The 17,068-nt window shown below is 45.0% G+C and overlaps 1 protein-coding gene across 7 annotated transcripts in view; it reads right to left on the reverse strand.

Moving 5' to 3' along the window:
• ATP8A2 (ATPase phospholipid transporting 8A2) overlaps positions 1-17,068 on the reverse strand; it is a 338,417-nt gene that overhangs the window by 287,519 nt on the left and 33,830 nt on the right. For 4 of the 7 annotated variants that reach the window (XM_079973395.1, XM_079973390.1, XM_079973391.1 and 1 more), the window contains exon 2: positions 10,961-11,105. In XM_079973395.1, coding sequence (XP_079829521.1) covers positions 10,961-11,105 — 145 coding nt within the window. Of the gene's footprint in view, positions 1-10,960; positions 11,106-11,646; positions 11,727-17,068 lie in introns of those variants that run through there. The other 3 variants (XM_079973392.1, XM_079973394.1, XM_079973393.1) reach the window with 3 other exon arrangements.

Raw genomic sequence — 17,068 nt, forward strand, 5'->3', positions numbered from 1 at the left:
TCTTCTCTCTATTTTCACCGGCCCCAAACTCAGCCATAAATATCTTATTAATTGTTCCTCTTGGTTGCAGCCGGATCAACAACAGCCAGAGGCTGGAAACGTCCTCTGAGTTTATTTTAATGCAAGTTGGTATAAGTGTGTTTGACTCTTGCTCTCATGGAAAGATCCAGCGGGTGATACGGGTGGAAAGCAAGGGACCAAACTGCATCTAATCAGTTTGACATGGTTTGGTTTCCGTTCCTAACTTCTTGAGAGTTCACGACCTCCAGAGACCCACACTGGGTTTCGGAGGGGCTTTATCAGATAGCTGTTTTGCCTATTGTTTATCTGATTTAAACGCTTATCACTTCTTTCCAATAGTGCACTGTAACAGTGAAACATGAGATTGCTTTTTTGTTGTTCTTCTTTCTGGGCTGCAATTTGCAAAATGAAACCATTATTTTTAAAAAGCATACATACAGTTCTGCCCATCTAGGTACATATGGCGCTTGTCCACATGTAGAGGCCCCCTGATTGGTGATGCTCCTGCTCACATACACATCTTTTCCAAAGCATGCACATCTGTAAGTGTGCAGGCTGCATCTACAGTGACACCAAATGCATGGCTGATGGCGTCACTGTGACGGTGATCACCACTGCAGTGACTCACACACCAAATGATGGATTGTGCCTCTCAAAGGCTGTGCCTCCCACTAGCTATGCTCGCTTCATGCTGATGTACTTGCTGGCTACTCGTGGCTCCAGCCCCCTGTTCATTTTATTTGCCCATCTTCTACATTTTCAACCACATATTCATTTTCTCAACACATCTATAAAACTGTAAGACAAAGGGCTCTCCATCATCCCTAGAATCTGCACAGGCAAAAATATGTTAGAATGTTTGTTTTAATCATTTAAATTGGTCCTGACTCCTTTCTCTCTCATCTGTCACAGAGGTGCTTGCCCTCTGCGTGAATTTCATTTTCAAATAACATCCTTGATCATCATGGGCTGCATTGGGGAAGGGCCTTAGCTCAGTGCTAGACCATCTCCTTTGCATGCAAAAGCTGCCAAGCTCAATGCCCACACCAACACCCCACAACAATACTGACCTAAATGGGTCAATTGTGTCTCTGAACAGGGAAGCTTCCCCTGTTCCAATGACAATTCTTTAAACCGAACAGTATTTTACAACTGTTCTATTTGCACCTTGCATGTGGATTTTATTTGCCAGGTGTTTGGGTGTAAATGCATACCAGCACCTGCTCTGGAAAAGTATGTATGTATGTATGTATGTATGTATGTATGTATTTATTTATTTGAGGCCTACAAACTGGCTAAGCAGCAAAGCCGCTGACTGTATTGGACATTAGCAGAAATGCTAATTCCGTTGTTAATCCCTTAACATAAATCTACACAACTTTCCCCCATTTGTGAAGGCACCCAAATACCTTTGGTATCTTTTTTTAGCGCTGTCAGTTTCTGGCACTACGCTTCATCCTCATTTCTTTTTTTAATGTTTCTGTGTCAAAATCCACCACGTCATCTTTCCACAAAATCTCTCACGGCAGGATTCTGTGCAGAGCTGCTGCTAGATGCTGAAGCAAAGGGGCAATTCTTTTTTTTTTTTTTTTTTTTTTGGATCTCTTAACTTCCTTTAACTTTTATTTTTTTTAAAATTTTTATTAGTTTTCCCATTTTAAAACAAGTCAACAACAACATGCAAACATCAACAAATACAAACAAACATACAAATGTAGTTTCTTAACCTCATTTTCATAAACCTCCTTTCTCGGACTTCCCCATACCTCACCCTTTTTGCATCCTTATTTTACAGTTTTTCAGCAACCCTTTTTGCCAATTAAATTTAAACTTATTATCTTTCTCAATTTCACCTTAAATCATCAAACAATTTCAGCTGTAATTCTGCATCTTCCTTCCCCTTGACATTTTAGCACTCCTCAATTTTGTAACAGTCCTTAAGATATACTTTATACTTCTTCCAGTCTTCCTCCACCGTCTCTTTCTCTTGGTCACGGATTCTGCCAGTCATTTCTGCCAGTCCCATAAAGTCGATCACTTTCGTCTGCCATTCTTCCAGTGTGGGGAGTTCTTGTGTCTTCCAATACTTTGCTAGAAGAATCCTTGCTGCTGTAGTGGCGTACATAAAAAAAGTCTTGTCCTTCCTTGACACCAATTGGCCGACCATGTCCAAGAGAAATGCCTCTGGTTTCTTATGGAAAGTACATTTAAGTATCTTCTTAATTTCATTATAAATCATTTCCCAAAAGGCTTTAATCTTTGGGCAGGTCCACCAAAGGTGAAAGAAAGTGCCTTCAGTCTCATTGCATTTCCAACATTTATTATTGGGCAGATGATAAATCTTCGCAAGCTTGACTGGGGTCATGTACCACCTGTAAATCATTTTCATAATATTTTCTCTTAGGGCATTACATGCCGTAAATTTGATACCGGTGGTCCATAACTGTTCCCAGTCAGCAAACATAATGTCATGACCTATGTCCTGTGCCCATTTAATCATAGCTGACTTGACTGTCTCATCTATTGTATTCCACCTCAGCAACAGGTTATACATTCTTGATAAATTCTTAGTATTGGGTTCTAACAATTCTGTTTTTAATTTCGATTTCTCCACCTGGAAGCCAATTTTCCTGTCTTGTTTAAAAGTCTCCACTATTTGGTAGTAATGAAGCCAGTCTCGTACCTTGGACTTTATTTTCTCAAAGCTCTGTAATTTGAATTTGCCACTTTCTTGTTCTAAGATTTCAAAATATTTTGGCCATTTAGATTCCATATTAAGTTTCTTCACCTCCTTAGCCTCCATTGGTGATAACCACCTAGGAGTTTTATTTTCCAACAAATCCTTATATCGAATCCAAACATTGTATAATGCTTTCCTAACAATATGGTTTTTAAAACCCTTGTGAACTTTAACCTTGTCATACCATATATATGCATGCCAACCAAACCTATTGTCGAATCCTTCCAAGTCCAGAATGTCTGCATTCTCAAGAAGTAGCCAATCTTTCAACCAGCAGAAAGCTGCCGATTCATAGTACAGTTTTAAGTCCGGCAGGGCAAACCCCCCTCTTTCTTTTGCATCAGTAAGTATCTTAAATTTTATTCTGGGCTTTTTGCCCTGCCAGACAAATTTAGATATGTCTTTCTGCCACTTCTTGAAACAGTCTAGTTTATCCACAATTTGTAATGTCTGAAAAGGGGCAATTCTTAATACCTGGGCAGCTTAGTGTTGCACCACAGCGAAGGGAATGCGTTGGAGCAGACATGAAGCCATGGCATGATAGCCCACTGCTGGCGGTGGAGCAAGCCAATCGGGTGCCTGGGGCAGCGCGTGTGCCCTGCACCCAGAGGTGGGGCCAGCCACCCATGGGGCACGACGAGCTGGGACAGGATGTTTTGAGTAGTCTACCTGCCTTCTCCCACTCAGCTGCCCTACAGCTGAGGTGAGGGGCAGGTGGCGGGTGGACTGTTTGGAGCAGCAAGGAGCCTGTAGGCGCCCAAGCTACTGCGTCACACCCAGGAGAGACGTGTGGCTCGGGTGTGCTGCAGGTCCTGCGGTGAGTGCCGCATTTTGTCACCCTCCTCAGTAGTGACACCCAGGTCGGCCTGCCCCCCCCTTCCTCCACCCCTGCCCACTGCACTGCAATTCAAAGGGCCACAAACTGCATTCCTATTAAGGAATGTTCTTCAGCTAGGTTCTCCCAGCACAACCCACCTCACAGGACTGTTCTAAAATGAAATAACCCTGTGCACACTGCTCTGACCCACGCGTGCCTTATTTGCCACGAGGAAATGGCAATCTTGGACAAAAACCCCTGGAACAAAGAGCCCTACTGGATCAAGCCTATCTGGTTCAGCATTCTGTTTCCACGATGGCCAGCCACTGGGAAGCCCCCAAACAGGAGAGGTGAGCCATAGTTCTCTCCAGCTTCTTTTCTCTAGCAACTAGTATTTAGTGGCATACAAACTCTGAGGCTGGAGTCAATACATAGACCAGCAGTTCTTGTTAGTTCCTTATTCTTCGTCAATTTGTTGAAACCCCTTTGAAAGCCTTCCAAACTGGAGCTATGGTGAATGCCATAGTTTAATTCTGCATTATTTATTCGCTTGCTGGGCTCTGACATCTAACCGTGCTACTGATGGAATGGTCATATTTATTTGTTTGATTGTAAGGTAAAGGTAAAGGGATCCCTGAGAGTTAAGACCAGTTGCAAACGACTCTGGGGTTGCGGCGCTCATCTCGCTTTACAGGCCAAGGGCGCCGGCGTTTGTCCACTACACAGACAGTTTTTCCGGGTCATGTGGCCAGCATGACTAAACCGCTTCAGGGGCAATGGAACACCAACACCAGAGCAGTGCACAGAAACGCCGTTTACCTTCCCGCCAGAGCGGTACCTATTAATCTACTTGCACTTTGACATGCTTTCAAACTGCTAGGTTGGCAGGAGCTGGGACTGAGCAACGGGAGCTTACCCCGTCGTGGGGATTAGAACTGCTGACCTTTTGATCGGCAAGCCCAAGGCTCGGTGGTTTAGACCACAGCGCCACCAGCGTCCCTTGTATGATTGTACCATCTTCTAACTCACGGTGGCACTCACGAGTTCTCCCATTTAATTCTGACGACAACAACAGCATTGTGGCATTGGTTACCCTGAAAGATAGTGACTGGCCCTCAAGGTCACTCACCGAGTTTCAGTGTCTTACTGCTAAAACTAACAAGCAGAAGCTAAAGTTATTGAAGCGAAAACTATAACACCCATAATTATAGCTTCCAATATTTGTCACTTATTGCTACTCTTTGCAAAGAGTCCAATTAACTATTAAAATTGCATTACAGTCAAAAACGGCATAGTTTTGCTTGAAGTATTCGTCTGTTTCTCTCTGTCTCTTTCTCACACACACATCACTTGTCTTTCAAATATAGCATGGCTTATGTAGCACTGCTTTATCCATTTCATTGTTCCCAGGGCACATCTGAATATGAGGTGTGTGTTTTCATCTCAGTGCCTCTGCAGCCAGTAAACCACTTAAATCTGTAATAAAAGAATAACTGAGGTGGCTTCTGTTTTTCCTTGGTAAAAATAGAAAGAATACGAAATCAAGCATCAAGAATGCATATTTTCTCAGATTAAAAACTGTTAAAGCTCCTGCTTGAGTGTTTCTTTGTTTATCAGAGCAAGACTCCTGCTGTGCTCAACACATAATGATGCTCTTTGCAAAGAACTTCCAAACAAGCCGATAAAAAAGATCATCACTGCCAACCTCTTTTGAGGCTGCAACAAAGGTCTCCTGGCCTTTCTGCCTCCCATTCCCTTCACTGCAATGCGCTCTTACGGCATGCACAACATGCTCTCTGTGTGGTCCCACCCTTCCCTAATGGTGAATTGCAAAAGAGAGGGAGACTGCGGCTAATGTTGCAATCCTATACCCGCTTACTTGGAAGTAAGTCCCATTCAAATTAATTTGGCTTACTTCTGAGCAGACATGCATTGGCTTTCACCATGCAGTCACTTCCAGACAACCTGTTTATTGAGCATACACCCTAATTTTTTTGCAGGGAGGCTAGATGATGTTGCATCAAGAAAACGTTATCCCACACTTTCCAGTGCATCTTCTCATCCCTTTCCATATTGCAAAAGTCTGGGGTTTTTTTAAGGGTGGGGGAGATGATGTTTGTTGTGCAGGAGCTCCAAATCAACTTTAATTGTACAATCTGAAATACCTGATATGCGGCTAAATCCCACTCCAAAATATCAACAGCCTGGGAGCACCCCACAATGCATAGAACAAGGGGGGAAGACAACACAAGGTCCACAAACCAAGTTCAAGCCAACTTAGCTATTCCCATGATTTAACCCTATGCAGTCTGCCCTGGAGAGATGGGCCCTGGGCACTTCCCTATGTCTTCTTGAGGTCTCGACACATCTTGCTAGCTACTCTTCTTTTCTTTAAGAAGGGTGCAAAAGAGAAGGAGGCTGGCTCTGTGCAAAGTCTGTGCCAAGAGCTGCACTGGCTGTCCTTCAAAGCCTTTCCAGCCGTAACCATGCTACTAAGAGTTTACTACATCTCCACGATTTCCTCTGATGTCCAGTTTAAGCCTTCTGGGACAGCCACTTCAAAAATGCACACACAAGCTATCAGCCTGACTTGAACACTATCTCTAACTTTCTATGGGAAATTTAGCATTTTCTGCTTGGCAGTGAGGAAACCAGGTTCAAATCCCTGGTAAGCCGTGAACCTCTGTGGGTAACTTAGGATAAGTAAATCTCCCATCATGCCTCACAAGGTGTACAGGAGGATCTATTAGATAATATTTACAAAGCAGTTTGTACACCAAAAGCAATTCTAGAAGAGTGTTCTTCAACACTCTTGGATTCCCTGGTGTTGTTGGACTACAACTCCCATCATCCTTGGGTATTGGCTAAGTTGGCTGAGGGTGATGGGAGTTGTAGTCCTGAATCACCAAGGTATCCAGGATTGAAGAACACTCCTATAAAAAGAGTTACTAACAATAAGGTAAGGTAGCTAATATCTAAAGCCAGCCTTCCCAAACCAGCTGCCTTTCTGATGTTTTCAGGTGACAACTGCAGCCATGTCAAATGAGGCTCATAGGAGTTGTAGTCAAAAACATGGGGGGACACCAAGTTGGTGAAGGCTAGTCTAAACCAAGATGCAGTAAGCAGGAAGGAAGGAAACATAAAAACAACTAAAGCTGTTCAAACATACTACAAGATCACGGTAAGTCAGAATAAAAAATAACATTCTGTAGACATAATTTTAAATGGGCATCTGCCATCTCCCACTTGTCAAGCAGTACAGAAATATTTTGCTGTATGAGCAAATGCACAGCCCTTAAAAGCCTAAGAGGATCATTTATCCAAAATGTTCAGATAATCAGCAGATCAGAAAATTGTGCACGTTATTTATATAAGGCATGATCTGGTCAAAGTGAAACAATTCAAACTTCCATTGATTTCAGCAGGAGAAAATTAAGTTCCTGCTTAAAGCTGCACTCCTATGGGTGGAATTCAACCAGGGTTTACTCAGAGCAGACCCAGAGAAATTGATGGAGTCAATGGATCTCCTCTAGAGTAAAATTCAGTTGAATACCACCCTCTACCTACACACCAGGAAGAAAGCCTCACTAAATCCAGTGGGACTTGCTGACTTACTGGTTAAGAGAGCTGATTTATTAGGAGACCATTCCCTTCATAGAACTATAATTTCCAGAGTTCCCTAGGAAGGGCGATTGTCAAACCACTCTGAGAATTATAGCTCTATGAGAGGAATAGGAGTCTCCTAACAATGCTCATCACTCTTAACAAACTACAGTTCCCAGGGTTCTTTGGAGAAGCCATGTCTGCTTAAAGTGGTAAGATGATGCTTTAAATGTATGGTACAGACGGGTCGTTGCTCTTAGGTAAGTGTGCATAACATTGCGGCCTTAACCACACTGCTTTGTTTCAGGGAGTAGAGAGGATTCATATTATTTTCAAGAGAGTTTCAGACAGATTAGTAATAACCCAAGTTGGAAAAAAGTAATCCTGTTGTTTTAAATGTAATGTTTATATGTGAGTATAATCACAGTAAGACAAAGCTGAGAAAGTGAGACAGTAAACTAGTTCTTAACTACAATGGGGCAAACCCCAGGAACCAAGTCATGGAAAGCTTCCTAGACAAAACACATCTCAAATAAGTGGAGGAGCATTATTTGTTCTCTGTTGTTTCAGAAGACAGAATTAGAACTAACTGGTGAAAGTTGGAGGGAATCAGGTTTCAGCTAAGTGTTGGGAGAAAATTCATAAAGGCAATTCTCCTGATGCCTGAAAGTCTCACCCCTTATATGCCTAGTCAATCACTGCAGATGAGGGCCTCCCATCCATACCATTTTAACAGGAGGTCTGCTCCACACAATGTAGGAATCAGGCTTTTATTGTTGTGGCATCTCCCCAATGGAATGCCCTACCCTTGACTATTAGACAGAGTTGATCGAATGGAGCTGCTACACCCATGGGGGGACCCATTCACTTTTTCTAGTGGAGATGGGCCTGATCCAGATCAGGATAACAGCAGGGAGCAAAGGGTTAAAGCCCCCTAACACACAAGGTTGGGATACAAACCTGGACCACCTCCTCCCGCTTTCCACTTGCACTTTGAAAATCCATCCACACCATCTTTAATTCCAGGAACGACATTGTGTTTTGTCAGGCTCTCAGGGTGTGCCAAAGAGCCATCACCCTATTACATTAAATCTTCCTTGCATAATTCGGTTGCATAAATTATTTTGAGGCACTTTGTCAAATTGTTGCTGATCTCCTTAAATTGAAGCTATGACCACTTCGAAACACAACGAGGAGCCTGCTGATCAAAGCCTTGCTGTTTATTAGGGCTGTTAAAAGTCTTCAACCAACACACTGCTTACTTTGCCTTGATTGGATTTTTAAAACTCGCTGTCCAAAGCTTTGTGATGATGGGGTTTCCCCTCCCTTTCTCTGCCCAAATTACAAATTACGGTATTTATCACTGAAAGCACCACCAAGGTGGCTCCAATTCTACTAGCCTTTTTTTTTTTAATGTCTTTATTGAGCTTTTCTTGGGTAGCAATAGAATATACTGAGACTCTGTTTTCAAGTCATAGTATCATTCAAAGAAGTCAGTCATATTCAGAGACATTACTGTATAGGCAATATAGGGTTGTGGGAGAAGAGAGAGGGGTGGAAAGGGGGAGATGGTAACATTTCATTCTTTAGCACAGTATATGAGCATAAGCTTATGTGTCAGTGTCACATAGACAAGTATTTCATTTTTGCTGGCGGTGTTCTGAAAACTAATTTCACACTGAGTTCAGTGGAACAGACTTTGATTTACAACATTGTAAGGGCCCCTTTCTACATTGCAGGCATGTCACAAAGCTTTTATCAACAACTAAGCCAGTATGTTGTCCCAATATGATGTATGGAAAGCTATGGGTTGGGAACAAGTTTGATCTATGGTTTCTTTAATCACAGACCTAACTGCGCCTACTGATCTATGTGATGACTCTCTCCATTACTTTATTCAACATACAATTATTTAGGAAAAATGAGGCTTAGGTTTCAGGTGATGAAAAAGACCCCTGCCTGACACCTGGAAGAATCAATATCTGTCAGACTACTTAATCTTCCTTCAACACTGGTGATGGGAAAGCATAATAATAATAGTTTATTATTTATACTCCACCCATCTAGCTGGGTTTCCCCAGCCACTCTGGGTGGCTCCCAACAGCATCCTCTGCTGCACCTGAGTGGGGCTTAGGGGATCCCACTAGTTTTTGGCGAGGGGCATGACAGGCTTTGTGGCACACACACTGCTCTAATCTCTTCACAGAGGGGAATGACCAGAGGGCTTGGGAGGAATGGCCAGAGGGTCTACCATTGCTCTCCCTTCTGCCCCTCAGTATCTGCCACCTGATGGGATTGCCTGACTCTGCCAAGGGTAGGACTGGGATGCAACAACTCTGCTCCTGCTACTGTATGGAAGTGAGTAAGTGCACGAACAAGGCTGATACATTATGCTTATTACGTTCACACGCATGGCATATTCCTGCACCCTTTGAGAGACCAAAAATCAAGCTCGGCACAGCTGTAATCTCTCTCCTTGGTACAGGAGCTGCCAACAGTGCCATCCATTATTAGGTCTTGTAATTGTCTTGCTGAGAGAGCCGCTGTACGATGGCTGGTAACTGATCTCTCACCATTGTGCCCCACCTGTTAGTGCCTCTCGCCTTATTCTCCTGCAAATAAGAGCCTATTATCCATCACCTGCCACTGACCTTCTCTTCCTTTCTTGACTGCTCTGGCCAGGAGGAGCACACTGGGTCCTTGCCTGCCACTGCTTGTTACTCACTCGACTTACACAGCTATTGTTGTGGCTCAAAGGGCACAGCTTCAGCATGGGCCAGAGCCAAGATGGAACAAACAAACAACCCTCCGCTGTAGCAGCAACACCAGAAATCAGCCTGGTGTGGACATGTACATGCTTAAACCATCACATCTTCCCGATTATATGCTCATGTGTTACAGTTAGGCCTGTACTCCTCCCAACCAACCTCATCATGCTTCAAAAGTCAACTATTCCCACTCACCTTTCCCCCCTCCACCTCTCTCCCCCCCCTTTCTTCCAAATGTAACCCTAATGTCTCAACAAATGAAACTGACCTATGGAAAATGTAACTTTAAAAAAGAGACATTGCACATACCTTTGTAAACCAAGAAAACTTTATAAAAATATTTTTTTTAAAAAAAGTCAACTATTCCTGACTCGGGACCAACTTTTGACCCAAAGGTGCATTTGGGGACTCATTTCTTAATCTTTTACCATATAGTTGCATGGTGGCAGCGTTCCTCTTGCGACCCACTTTGCACCAGGCTGTGCCCCACTAGCTGACAAGTGGTGAATCAGAGCACCTCCAGATCACGAACTGCAACTCCCGCTGGCCCCAACTGGCACTGCTAATGGTTGATGGGAGTTGTAGTTCAGCAATCGCTGGAAACATTTCAGGTTAAACCACCTCTGAATTAGGGAATCAGAACGTGGCTGGCAGATGCTGCCTCTTACTCGGTAACTCTGCCACTTCAGAAGCAGCAAGGGCACTTTGGGACGCTGGGTTTGTGGGTGGAAGCCTTGCCAGTCTCCCTCACCACCACATGAATACTTTTATCAAAGTGGACCTCTGGCAAAAAAACAGACCATTGTGCCTGAGAGCTGTAGGATGGAGTCAAAGTCAGGCAGCCACTCCCAGCAAGCCTAACTTCTTTCCTGGCCCATTTGGATGATCAATCCAGAGCAGTCACTTCCCACACAGTTCACTCTGCTTCTGCTTCTCTCTCTCTCTCTCTCTCTCTCTCTCTCTCTCTCTCTCTCTCTCTCCTTCTCTCTCCCTGGTGCGCCTTCCTCTTACCTGACCCGGTTGTCGTGGAACTTGCTCTGCTGGGGCTGGTTCAAGTAAATGGTGCGGGCTGCTGCCTCCTCCTGGTCCGCAGAGGACGTGGCCCCGGACATCTCATCATCTGCCTTCTTGTAGCCCGAAGAGGAGCAAATGGGTCCTGCCGGCAGCAGGCAGCAGCAGCAGCAGCCAAGCAAAAGAAGAGAAGAGAGGGTGGGGGAAAGGGGTGGGTGGGGAAAGGAATCAGTTAGCAGAAGGAAAGATACAGAAGGAGAGAGGCGCGGCGGACGAGGAGGCGGCGGCACGCAGCAGCACCAGCAGCAGCAGCTAGCATCACGCCGCGCGCATCTCTAGCGAGCCGCCTCGGTGGCAGCTTGCCTTCTTCTCCTCCTCCTCGAGCAGCCTTTGCAAAGTGGCCCTGGAGAAGCAGGATCACAGCAACAGCAGCCTGTATGCCTCCCTGCCTCCCTGTTGCTTTCCAGCTCTGTCCCCAGGCGCGCGCGTGCATGTGCGCGCAAAGCAGCCGAAACCTCCCCGCGACACAAACACACGCGCGCGCATACACACACACAAACGCCCCGCACCCAGAAGCGCGGCTGGCTGCTGGATAGACGTAGGGAGGGAGGCGCCGCGCTCGCAGGCGGCGAAGAATAAACAAGAATCAAAGTCACGGCAACCGAAGGAGTCGCGAGTCCACCCACTTATTGATCGGCGGCGGCTGCAGTCTCGAGCTCCCGAGCAGCAGAAGTAGAAAAGCGTCGCTTAGTTGTTGTTTTTCCGGGCGCCTGGTTTGTATGGTGTGGAGCTTTACACGCGACGCGGGAAGGTGGGGTGCACGTGGTGGGTTTGTTACCACCCGGTTTAGGGCGGAACTAGATCGTGTGGCAGATCCGCCCGTGGCCTCAGAAGGAAAGAGGTGGAAGCGCGCACCCTCCCACCAAGAAACCGGAAAGGAGTAACAAACATTTGGGAAGGGACAGCAGAGCAAAGCGCGCCAGTGGCGCGATTAAAAAAAAATGTTGCCATTATTATGTTGGCCTCCGGGAGCCTCTTCCCTAATGTTCAGCTCCAATGATGAATCATCCGGTGGGAAACGGATCCCATAAGAAGGACTCCGGGGTAACTTGGGATATATGGCTAGAAAACGCCTCCGAAGCAACTTCCCGCTACCTGGTGCCCTCCAGCAGTTTTGGAAGACTCCGACCATCCCTCAACTGGCCATGTTTGCTGGGGCTGATGGGAGTTGTAGTCGAAAGCATCAGGAGTGCCTGAGAAGCTTCACCGAATATGCAGAGCATCCCACAGAGGCCAAAACTGTCAAGTCTGAATACCAGGATTGGGGTATACACCATATTCTCCTGGGAATAATGGGAGATATATTTTGGGGTCAGAGGCAGTGGGGAGGGGGAAGAGCCATAAATAGATGGGGAACTCCATTTTCTCTTTCTGTCACCCCTTTCTCCCACTTTTTCTGCTACCAATTTTTTTTCTTCACACCCTTTTCTCTGTCATCCTATGTGTCTATCTCCCCAGTTTTTGACTCCTTGATACCCACAGAATTTTGGTCAAGACTTTCAGATCGCCTACTCCTGTCATAGGCGGCTATGAGCTGAAATGGATAAAACACGACACATGAAGAGAATTAGAAAGACTAAAACCCCCATGCATGCTTACCCAGGAATAAGGCCCATCAAACTCAATGGCACTTAGTTCTGGGCAGATGTGAACAGGCACGAAAATATACTGTCCTTTTGAAACCTCAAGCCTCACTTACAATGCAGGAGCTGTTCAGATAGATTTAAAAACAAAACAAATGTGTCTCTGTGCAGAGCTGCTTATGAAAAGTGCCCTGATCCTCAGTGACATTAGGATGGAGGGGAAAAACAAGAGTGTTTACCTTCACTCTATTTCAGGGCTTGTAAACAAAATGTAATGGAGAGAAAACTCCTTAATTTCAAATTGAGTCAAACTTGTCAAGTCAATCTTGCTTGTTGCTAAAGGGGAAAGTCACAAAAGGAAAGTCACATGTTTATTGTTACAGATAGGTAGCCGTGTTGGTCTGCCATAGTCAAAACAAAATAAAAAAATTCCTTCCAGTAGCACCTTAAAGACCAACTAAGTTAGTTCTTGGTATGAGCTTTCGTGTGCATGCACACTTCTTCAGATACATGTTTATTGGTTACTGAAACTCCCCCCCCCCCAATATTGACTACCAAACCTATTACCGTATTTTTCGCTCTATAACACGCACCCAACCATAACACGCACATAGTTTTTAGAGAAGGAAAATCCGTAGGCATGCCACCCGTAGGCATTTCCTCCATAATACGCACGGACATTTCCCCTTACTTTCTAGGAGGAAAAAAGTGAGTGTTATGGTGCAAAAAATACGGTATATATTTGGAAGTTACCATTTATAAGGAGACAGTCTTGTTTCATTGAAAGAGGCACAGTGTTTTAAGGGCACTATGAAGAAGAAATCCAACCTGTTTAAGCTATTTCATCTAGCCTCAGATTTCTCTCGCCCTTCCCTGCCCAAAACTTCTCCATTTCTACTAGGTGATGCTTGGTTATATGTTGCATTGTGATTCAGCTGGAGAAGAGCTATTGCAAAGATATATTGAATGGAATCACCCAAATGTTGAGACCAGTTTCAGAGGCCCTGCTCTAGATCAGCCTATCACCTGAATTAAGAGGAGTGGCAGGGCCCTTACAGCTGTAGTACTCCACTTATGGATTTCAGTAGACAGGAAAGATTCACCTAGCACTGCCTTCCTTTTCAGCACCACCTTGAAAACTTACTTTTATTTGCCGGGCCTTTTATTTTTCCATTGGATCTTTTTAACTGCCTGCTCAATTTTGCTTTGTTTTATTTTGGTGTATCTTTGGAGATCTACAGCTGAAGTGTCTAATAATCATTTTCTGAAAACCAAATAAAGATTGCCCTAGTGCAAAAAGCCACTGAAATGCTGCCACACTGGAGTAATATTTAATTGCAGGGGTATTTCCTGTGTTAACTTAGTTTTGAGAAAAGGAGGAAAACACAAACAGTCCTACAGCTTGGGGGCAAATTTCACTCAGAATTCTAGTCCCCCATCAATGGGCCAGGAATATAGATATATTTAAAAATTACAAATACAGCTGTCCCAGTTACTTTTGTGATTTCCCTGGCTTCAAGCTTATTGCTTGCATTATGCTGCTGGTTCGAATGGCAACATTTGTCCCTTTATGAACACCTCAGCAAAATAGGGTTATAAAAAGCAGCATTATAAGCCCAGCATTCACACAGACTTTAACACAGGACTATTTGCTAATTACAGTGGAGGAAGTATTTGGCCAGATAATTGACTTATTATCTCCTACATGCAAAGAGGAATCTACTTGCAATCGTTTGTCAAAGAAGCACCTATTCAAACAAAGCAAAGACAAGGGAACAAACTGCATGTGGGAATGACAATGCATACTGAACACTACTGCTCACAGATGGGACAGAACGGCCAATGCTCTGGTGTCATGCCTCAGCCTGCCGCATCAGCTACCACAACAGAAGTCACCCAAGACATTGTTGCTAAGGTGTGCAGGGTCCCATTGCCTCCCCAAGAGGGCTATCTTGACCTTCAACTCAATTGCCAATGTAGTGCAGGTCTTTTTTCATCTGAGGTCCACATTCCCTTCTTAGCAACATGATGAGGACCACATGCCAGTGACAGGAGAAGACAGAGGCAAAAGCAGATAGAGTAACAAATATACTATCTATCAGTCAGGTTGTGTATCCACAGCAGAACCAGAGGAGGAATGACTGCAGGGAGGAGTAGAGAGAAGAAAGGCCATCTGCAGCAGCACAACTGGATGTCTTCCTCTGCCCCAGCTGCAGCAAAACATGTCTCTCCCACATCAGTCTCTACAGCCACAAGAGGCGCTGTAACTCCCCAACAGTTCGACTTTGCCCCTGAAGGCACACTCCTCCATAATCTCCCAAAGACAGACAGATGCCAGCCAACCAATCTGTCCAGTAGACTAGTTTCTGCTCATGTATCTCTCTATCCAGGACATGGATGGCGCTGTGGGTTAAACCACAGAGCCTAGGACTTGCTGATCAGAAGGTCAGCAGTTCGAATCCCTGTGATGGGGTGAGCTCCCGTTGCTCAGTCCCTGCTCCTGTCAACCTAGCAGTTCAAAAGCAAGTCAAAGTGCAAGTAGATAAATAGGTACCGCTCCGGCGGGAAGGTAAACGGCGTTTCTGTGCGCTGCTCTGGTTCGCCAGAAGCAGCTTAGTCATGCTGGCCACATGACCCGGAAGCTGTACGCTGGCTCCCTCAGCCAATAAAGCGAGATGAGTGCTACAACCACAGAGTCAGCCACGGCTGGACTGACGGCTGGTCAGGGGTCCCTTTACCTTTACTTATCTCTCTATCCAAGCAACCAAGTGGCATTTTCAGACTTCATTTTCATAGAATACATTCCAGCCAGGCAAAAACACGAGTGCAAAGTGGGGCCAGTGAGGGGTTGTTGCCTAGGGAGTGTTTTGAGGCACACAAGCAGGCCAAGTTAGTTAATTTCAGGTCAACTGGCTTTGCTAGGGGAACCTTAACCCCAGCTGATAAAGACAAAAGCTATGCCCTTCAAAACATTTACAAAAAGAAGTAACATCCCTAAGAGAAGATAGATAAGACCGCTGCCACTTTGAGTTGATTGATAGCTGCTGAAATTGCAATGTTTTGCCACAAAATGAGCCTGTAATCATTCCTGGCCTGCAGAGGTAGCAACCACCACTTAAGGCAATTCAGTTGGCACAAGCAATAAAGCAGTCATAAGCAGGAAGCAGCATGAAACGTATTTAGAAATCCGGAAGGGAAATGTTGTGCTTTAACTCCAAATTAAGTACACTAATAATAAAAAGCAGGAAGGATAAAATTCACAATTGACGTTTTAATTCGCTTGCATTTGGATGCTCGGCTTTGTAAAAACAAAGGAAATATGCAAGGTAGTGGCTAAAGTGTTTAATGATGTTGTTATATTTAGAATGGAGAAAACGAAACGATTTGTCTGCTTGAATTATTTAGACTATTCCTTGCCTAAAGGTGTCTCTTTGAGCAAGGTGCCTTGTTCACTCTCGTCCTGTGCTTGTAGCATGGGGTGATGTGGATGGCATGGAGTCATCTGTAAGAAGGGCATTGCCATGGCGGTATGGAGGTGTGTTAGATGAGCAAAATAGTTTGGGTTGATTTGGTCAGATGCCTTTGGGTCTGTGATCTTTAAATCAGCTGTTCAGACTTATCTGGTGTGCGGGGGGACAGATCAAAGCGGCAATGCTAAATAACTGTATTCTGGAAAAATATCAACGCCACGGGAAGTGGGGAAAGAGGGCTGTAGCTCAGTGGCAGAGAAGAAGAAGAAGAGTTTGGATTTGATATCCCGCTTTATCACTACCCGAAGGAGTCTCAAAGCGGATAACATTCTCCTTTCCCTTCCTCCCCCACAACAAACACTCTGTGAGGTGAGTGGGGCTGAGAGACTTCAGAGAAGTGTGACTAGCCCAAGGTCACCCAGCAGCTGCATGTGGAGGAGCGGGGACGCGAACCCGGTTCACCAGATTACGAGTCCACTGCTCTTAACCACTACACCACACTGGCTCTCATGCAGAAGGTCCCAGGTTCAATCCCTGGCACCTCCAGCAAGGTCTGAGAGAGAAGACTCCTGCCTGGAACCCTGGAGAGCCACTGCCAGTCAGTGTAGACAGTACTGAGCAAGATGGACCAATGGTCTGACTCACTAGGAGGCAGCTTCCTGTGTTCTGTGTCACCATACACTGCAATAGAAAACTAGGTACCATTAGCATTTAGCATTGGCAGATCTCAGATTACGCCATTAAGCCCTTGTGTGCATTAAGATCTTCCAGAGAGGTCTGTAAGATCTAGGACAGCCTTCACCAACTTGTTCTCCCCCAGATGTTTTGGACCACACTCCCCTCAGCCCCAGCCAGCAGGAACTGGGGCTGATAAGAGCTGCAGTCCAAAACTTCAGGAGGATACCGGGTTAGTGAAGGCCCATCTGGAGCCTCCTTGGTGGTGGCTTCCCAGTTACAGATTTCTATGTCCAAAGAGAACTGCCCATCTAATTCCT

The sequence above is a fragment of the Podarcis cretensis genome, assembly GCF_951804945.1.
Source record: "Podarcis cretensis genome assembly, chromosome: 4".
In the NCBI taxonomy this organism is placed as follows: domain Eukaryota; kingdom Metazoa; phylum Chordata; class Lepidosauria; order Squamata; family Lacertidae; genus Podarcis; species Podarcis cretensis.